At 37.9% G+C, this 7,824-nt stretch overlaps 1 protein-coding gene across 1 annotated transcript; it reads left to right on the top strand.

The window, feature by feature from the left end:
* Positions 1 to 2,647: 2,647 nt before the first annotated feature.
* On the top strand, positions 2,648 to 6,791 carry LOC140890488 (putative pentatricopeptide repeat-containing protein At5g65820). The gene is made up of 3 exons (XM_073298321.1): positions 2,648 to 3,309; positions 3,749 to 6,184; positions 6,401 to 6,791. Exon 2 carries the CDS (start codon positions 3,923 to 3,925, stop codon positions 5,894 to 5,896), a length of 1,974 nt encoding a protein of 657 aa, XP_073154422.1. The 5' UTR covers positions 2,648 to 3,309; positions 3,749 to 3,922; the 3' UTR covers positions 5,897 to 6,184; positions 6,401 to 6,791.
* Positions 6,792 to 7,824: the final 1,033 nt, after the last annotated feature.

The raw sequence follows: 7,824 nt of genomic DNA, 5'->3' as shown, positions 1-7,824 counted from the left end.
GCGTCTTTGAATTATCCTACCTACGACAAGGAGTTCTATGCATTGGTAAGGGTACTCGAGACATGGCAGCACTACTTGAGGCCAAAAGAGTTCGTAATTCATACGGATCATGAGTCCTTGAAGCATCTCAAGGGGCAGCAGAAGTTAAATAAAAGACATGCCAAATGGGTAGCGTTCGTGGAGGCTTTTTCTTATGTAATCAAGTACAAGCAAGGTAAGAAGAATGTAGTAGCGGATGCGTTGTCACGAAGGTACGTACTCTTAACTACTTTAGATTCTAAGTTTTTGGGGTTTGAGCATGTGAAAGAGTTGTATGCGAGTGATGTTGACTTTGGTGAGATCTATGTGTCGTGTATGCGTGGTCCAAAAGATAAGTTTTACATGCATGATGGTTATTTGTTTAAAGAGGATAAATTGTGCATTCCTAAGTCTTCAATTAGAGAGTTACTTGTTAGGAAATCACATAGTGGTGGTTTAATGGGATATTTTTATGTGAGAGATGTGTGACTTTTAGAAAGGCTAAGTCTAAGACACAACCACATGGATTGTATACACCACTTCCCGTTCCTAGTGAAACATGGGTAGACATTTTCTATGGATTTTGTTTTAGGGCTACCAAGGTCTAAGAAGGGGAGAGATTTTATTTTTGTTGTGGTTGATCGATTTTATAAGATGACTCATTTCATTGCGTGTCATAAATCTGATGATGCTTCTCATGTTGCGGATTTGTTCTTTAATGAAGTTGTTAGATTGCATGACATGCCTAGGAGTATTGTGTCTGATAGGGATACTCGTTTTTTAAGCTACTTTTGGAAAACGTTATGGTGTAAACTTGGTACTAAATTGCTATTTTCTACTACATGTCATCCTCAAACGGATGGTCAAACTGAAGTTGTTAATAGAACGTTAGGAACTTTGTTGCGTTCTATAATTAAAAAGAATTTGAAGAGTTGGGAAGAATGTTTGCCTTTTTTGTCGAGTTTGCATATAATCGTAGTGTGCATTCTACTACAAATTTTTCACCTTTTGAAATTGTGTATGGTTTTAATCCTTTAACCTCATTGGATTTGATGTCTTTACCTATGAGTGAAAGGGTTAACATGGATGGTACGAGGAAGGCTGAATTTGTGCGAAATTTGCATGAGAAGGTTAAGGAGAACATTGAAAAGAAAAACTTGCAGTATACCAAGAAAGCTAATAAGGGGAGAAGGAACGTTGTGTTCGAACCTGGAGACTGGGTGTGCTTGCACCTGCGGAAGGAGCATTTTCCGGAGAAGAAGCGTTCTAAATTATTCCCTAGGGGAGATGGACCTTTTCAAGTCTTGGAGCGAATCAATGATAACGCCTACGAATTAGATTTGCCAGGTGAGTATAACGTAAGTACTACTTTTAATGTTTCTGACTTGTCATTATTTGATGTAGGTGATGATCGAGATTTGAGGATAAATTCTTTTTAAGAAGGGGAGGATGATGCGATCATGGATGGTGTGCATATTGAAAAAGTGACTAAGGAAGCTAAAGAACCGTTGGCGATGCCACAAGGACCAATTACGAGAGGTCGAAGCAAGAAATTTAAAGAAGCCCTTCAAAGTTTCATGACAAATTATCAAGATAGTGTTGGTGATATTGAAGATCAATTTGAAGGATGTTTTAATGTTCTTGAAGTGGAAAATGATCAACAAAGTGATGCAAAATTGGTGCGACAATCAAATGGAGGAGGAATGATTTCACGCCTCTGTGCAAATGAGATTTCTTAAGTTTATGGAGTTTTGTGCATATGCGGGCAATTTTGTGCATATGCGGTGTTTTAGTTTCTTTGGAATTTCTTACGTGTCTGGAGTTTTGTGCATATGCGGGAGATTTTGTGCATATGCGGCGTTTTAGTTTCATCGGTTGCTGAACTTTTGTGTATATGCGGGAAATATGAGTGCATATGCGGGAATTTTGGTTTCTTTGTTTCGGCGCTTCTGCGCTTGAGGAGATTTCACGCGAGAAATCTCGCTGATTTTTTGCGCATCTGCGAGGCTTCTAAGTGCATCTGCGCGGGTTCGTGACTCTCACACAACGCGGCGTGTTGTGTGTGTTTTCTATTTTATTATTATTTTAATATTTTCGTATTTTGGGTGTTCTAGTTTTGATAGGAAAATATCACAACAATATTTTGTGATATCTTTACAATATTTTGCATTATCTTATATTGTGAGTTGTAAACTATACATACTTTGTTTATTTTCATTAATTAATAATTCAGATTTAGTTTATACACAAATTATTGAAAATCTCTCTAGAATTTTATTCAAAACTTTGCTTTGGTTTTTCAAATCAAACTTTTTTTAGTTTAATTACTTGGAAGCGTTTGTCGATTGTTTCTCACTGAAGATTGTCAGATACAAGTTATCTGAAGGTTTTCTTTGGTTTCAATTGTCGTGATTTCTGTTGTTAATAGTACCGTCGATTAAAGGTGGAAGTCCAAAATCCTTGTTTCAAAAATTGGGCAAAACTTTGGATCTTTTGTTTATTGATTAGAGGGTGCGATTCATATTTGTAATCGTGTTTGCTAATCTTATACATCAAGATTCATCAACATTCATATCATCTCTTCAACCCTAATTCCAAAATTAAAAGCCCAAATTCTTTTCTACCCTTGATTATTACACCTACACCACCAATACCATGGTTGCAAACTGATAGATTATCAGTTAACAATTACCTTCTCACGATTTAAGCAATTTGCCCTGTCTTGGGATAGGTCCTCTCTCTAGCGAGAATCCATGATTTGTGGAACTCTTGGTATGTTGAAGAGGTTTAGAAAAAGGGCATCATGCTTAGGAAGCCCATAAGAAAGAAGCAGTCTGGAGATTGAAGATGATGGATTTGCAGTTGGAATCGGAGAAAGCATGCCGAAGAAGGGAAAAAAATGGAGGATAATTGAAGCTAAATACAGGGAAAAACTAGCAAAATTGAGGAGGGAAGCCGAAGTGAAATAGCAAAAGCCGGCTGTGCAGTGAGCTACAAAGCACTCGCGCCTCACTAACTATCTCAAACAGACGGGATGTCGATCAATTACCACCAAGCCTATTGGTCGATAAAAGTTTTTTAGTTTTGGGTTTCGTGAATTAGGCTTAATCATTGTCATCGGGTTCGTCTATACACATTTTGAGCTTAATATCCACCACTGCATCAGCTTGAGATACTGCAAATGTCGGCGGCTTGTTCACGGTGCCACTAGAGTCTTAGAGTAGTGAAAAATTGATGGCATATAGAGAATTGGAGAGTATCAAGGGAGGAACGAATGGAGCTATTTGGGAAGTATGTCCATCGATCTGCTTCCGTTTATTGCCTGCGCTGTTGAGTGAATCATTTTCCGTCAAATTTAGGAAGTATTTGGGAGATCTTCAGCTTTTCCTTCTACTCTCCCAAACACTACCTTAATTACTTTTTACTTTTTCTGCTTCTGCGGTTATTTTCATATTGTGTAAGGCTTATGCAAAATTGCAGATTGCACAACTAAAACAAAAGATTTTGTGTCCCACCCTTTTTTCTCTTCAAAGAATAGTTGTCTCACAAGTAATCGAAGCTCTTGCCGCAGTTATCAGTGTGTAGTGCTACTTTGCCATGCTTCTTTTTTTTTTTTTTTCCTCTTAATTATAATCTTATTTGTTTTATTGTTTTTTTTTCGTTTCTAATCTTATTTATTATATTGAATTTGGGATTGAAATTTATAGATTTTTGGGTATTTCCAAATCAGGCACGACAATTTGGGGTAAAAGATTTAGAGGAGAAAAACTTCAAATTGATAATTCGCTGTCTTTGATCTTTTGCGAATTTTAGTGGAAGGAAATTGAATTGTTGAACGGCGATCAAAGGATATAATAGACGACGAAGCTGGCAGTAATAAGAGAAATTTATCGTTTTCATAGAAATGCAGAGAGTCGCTTCAAAGAAATCTGTTCTTTATTTTCAGTATCATAAATCATCAAGATGTTCTCTCTTTTCCACCTATTCATTCATGGGTTCGCCCCAAGTGTCATCAAATATGCCACAAACTCATAAGCTCGTGTATCCCATTATGCCAAATGGAATATCCAATACCGTACACGAACCAAGAGAAGGGTTTGGTCTCATCCACCTCAAGAATGAAAAACAAATACCTAAGGAAAGTCAGGTATCACCCTGTGATGAATATTCTGCTGAAGTTGAAATGATGTACAGAATATTACGGAAATTTCACTCTAGACTCCCGAAATTGGAGCTTGCTTTGCAAGAATCTGGTATAGTGGTTAGGGCTGGGTTAACTGAAAGGGTTCTTAACCGTTGTGGTGATGCTGGGAATTTAGGATACAGATTCTTTGTGTGGGCGTCAAAGCAGCCAGGTTATGGGCATAGCTACGAAGTATATAAATCAATGATTAAGGTTTTAGGGAAAATGAGACAATTTGGAGCAGTTTGGGCTCTCATTGAGGAGATGAGGAAAGAAAATCCTCAGCTTTTGTCTCCAGATGTTTTTGTTGTTCTGATGAGGAGATTTGCTTCTGCAAGAATGGTTAGAAAGGCAATTGAAGTCTTGGACGAGATGCCCAAGTATGGACATGAACCTGATGAGTTTGTTTTTGGGTGCTTGTTGGATGCCTTGTGCAAGAATGGCAGTGTAAAGGAAGCTGCTTTGCTGTTCGAGGATATGAAGATTAGATTCAAGCCAACTATCAAGCACTTCACATCTCTGTTGTACGGTTGGTGTAAAGAAGGAAAGCTAGTGGAAGCAAAATTCGTGCTGGTGAAAATGAGGGAAGCGGGTTTTGAGCCTGATACGGTGGTTTATAACAATTTGCTTCAAGGATATTCAGGGGCAGGGAAAATGGTTGATGCTTTCCATCTTTTGCAAGAGATGAGGAGTAGTGGTTGCGAGCCCACTGCAACATCATATACCATCGTGATTCAGGCACTTTGTGCTAGAGAAAAATTGGTTGAGGCAATGAGAGTATACATGGATATGGAAAAGGCTGGGTGTGAAGCTGATGTTATTACGTACACAACTTTGATAAGTGGCTTTTGTAAGTGGGGAAAGATCGATAAAGGCTATGAGCTTTTAGATGCTATGAAAGCGAAAGGGCATGCACCAAATCAGACAACTTATATGCATATCATGTTAGCTCATGAGAAAAAGCAAGAGTTGGAGGAGTGCCAGGAGCTTTTGGAGGAGATGCGAAAGATTGACGTATTTCCTGACCCGTGCATTTATGGTATCGTTATCCGACTGGCATGCAAGCTTGGGGAGACTGAACAAGCTATGAAAGTTATGAACGAAATAGAGACAAATGGATTCAGCCCTGGAGTTGACACCTTTGTCGTTTTGATTAATGGGCTTGTCGAGCAAGGATGCTTACTTGAATCTTGTGATTACTTCAAACAAATGGTCGGTAGGGGCGTTCTAGCCGCTCCCCAGTACGGGACTTTGAAATGCCTGTTGAATTCCCTTTTGAGAGCAGAGATGATTCAAATGGCTAAAGATATATGGAGTTGTATGACAAGTACAGGATGCGAGCTTAATGCGTATGCATGGACGATTTGGATTCACGCTCTGTTTTCGAATGGTCATGTGAAAGACGCTTGCTTTTACTGTTTGGATATGATGGATGCTGGCTTCATGCCTCAGCCGGATACATTTGCAAAGCTTATGCGAGGTCTGAGGAAGCTGTATAATAGACAAATTGCTGCGGAGATTACGGAGAAGGTGAGGGAAATGGCTGCAGAGAGACAAGTGACCTTCAAAATGTATAAAAGACGCGGTGAAAGAGATTTGAAAGAAAAAGCCAAGGCAAAAACAGATGGAAGAAAGAGGAGGGCCCGTAGACGCAGGTGGGGAAGAGGTCAGAAGAAGGTTGGTGAGCTCTCATGATTTGGGAGAAGGGCACTCAACTTCTGGCATAAACTGGTGTTAGTTGTAACAGTTCGAAATTGAGTTATTTGTTTAACAGAGAGAGCAGGGGCCAAAATCAGTCGTGTCAACTCGGGAACTGATTGGTTCGAGCTCAGATTTGCCAAGCTTGAGTCCCTGTCACGTTATAACTTAAGTGGCTTCCGACAATATCGAAATGGTTCTTTTTTGCAAAGTTTGGAGCGTTTATTCCCTCGAAAGAGAAGGAAAACAGTGGTTAATGGTGAATCCAAACTATCAGACTCCAAGGTCAGAAAATTCAAATGACAGATGATTCTTTTTCTTTCCTACACTCCTTTTTTGGGATTGTTCGCCGTGGGTTTTACCCCATGAGGTACGTGTAGGCACGTGGAGCCCGCATCAATGGACCACTCACATGCTACCACCTACCCCATGGGATAAAACCAATGGGGTAGGGTTCGAAATGTGTGGTTAAGATGATTAACTAGTCCAAATCATGATCAGGATGCTGGAAATTCTCGAGAGAGAAATGAAAAGCTAAACATGAAGAAGTCAGAAGATCACAAAAGCTGCTGATTAGTCCAAAAGGTAATACTGAAACTCCCCCCGAGGAGGATGACGTCGAAACAAGATTAAAAAGAGACCAACCGGTTAACAGCACAACCTTACCCTTGCGGAGAGAGTATGCTTCAATCAAAGCTAGTCAATATTTTTGTTGTATAGTTGGCCTTCACTAGTGAAACTTGATGGTGAATTCCAACTTTTTTGTGTGATCTGTTCGAGTTGTTTTCTTGGCTTATTCTTGTTTCCTCATGTTTACTAGCGTTTTGGCACATCCTTTCTGTATCAATCTTCGTGCTATCACATCAGAGGTTTCAAACGTTGTTCATATATATTTTTCGCAATTCAATTTTGTGAAACAGATCTTCAACTCAATCTCATTCATGACAAATTTTATTTTTCATTAGAAATATAAATTGAATCAACCTATTTCACACACACACACACATATATATATATATATACAATTTTGCTATCCTGCTCACTCACCGTGCCCATCTAATGTGCCCACCATGAGTTGACACTCAACTATTGGATGTGATGAATTGTGCGTCCAATAGTTGAGTGTCACCTCATGGTGGGCACATTAGGTGGGCACGATGGGTGGGCAGGATAACAAAACTCTATATATATATATATTCACGAGATCGTCTAATAAAAAAAAATTATTCATAAAGAACCTATTCATGTATTTTTGACAAACAACTTTTTAATAGGACTATAAAAAAATTTGTGAAACTTTCCCATTATCAAAGAACAAACTTGTGTTCCCCTCATTAGGCTTTATTCGGTTTTTACTTTTGCAACCAATCATGATTGAAAAGAAGGTGCACCTTCTTTCTCCAAAGTTAAGCGTGTTTGATTGGGACAATTATAAAATGAGTGACACCCAGGGAAGAAAACCCCAAGAAAGTTTTTCGTGGATGTGAATGAGAACATAATCACGCTAGAAAGATACGTCTCTCACACATATTACGAAAATCATTTGAAAATAAAGTTACAAACAAATTTTCTATTTATCCCTGTTTAATTCATTTACGTTTTCCGGATTAACCAAAATCGAATTTATCGAATTATTTTTAGACTAACCGAACCGAACCAAATTTATGCTAAAACCGATTTAATCGAACCGAATTAAAATCGGTTAATTCAGTCGGTCACCGAATTAACCGATGTTTTTACAAAATAAATTTAAAAAATACAAAATTTTATAAAATTAATGATTGAATTATGATATTTTATCATAATAAAACAAATTAAGATTTAAAAAAAAATTAAAATAACAAAAATTAAGTACAATATTAAATATATACACATTAAAAAAATATTTTAAATTATATGTAAAGCCTAATAAAGAAATTCAAAAT

The sequence above is a fragment of the Henckelia pumila genome, chromosome 3 (assembly GCF_033568475.1).
Source record: "Henckelia pumila isolate YLH828 chromosome 3, ASM3356847v2, whole genome shotgun sequence".
NCBI lineage: Eukaryota > Viridiplantae > Streptophyta > Magnoliopsida > Lamiales > Gesneriaceae > Henckelia > Henckelia pumila.
The sequence above is the reverse complement of the archived record's forward strand: the minus strand, read 5'-3'. Positions and strand labels throughout refer to the sequence as shown.

What these genes read in the sequence shown, in the direction of transcription:
- LOC140890488 (XM_073298321.1), top strand. Translation starts at nt 3,923, where the DNA reads ATGCAGAGAGTCGCTTCAAAGAAATCTGTTCTTTATTTTCAGTATCAT.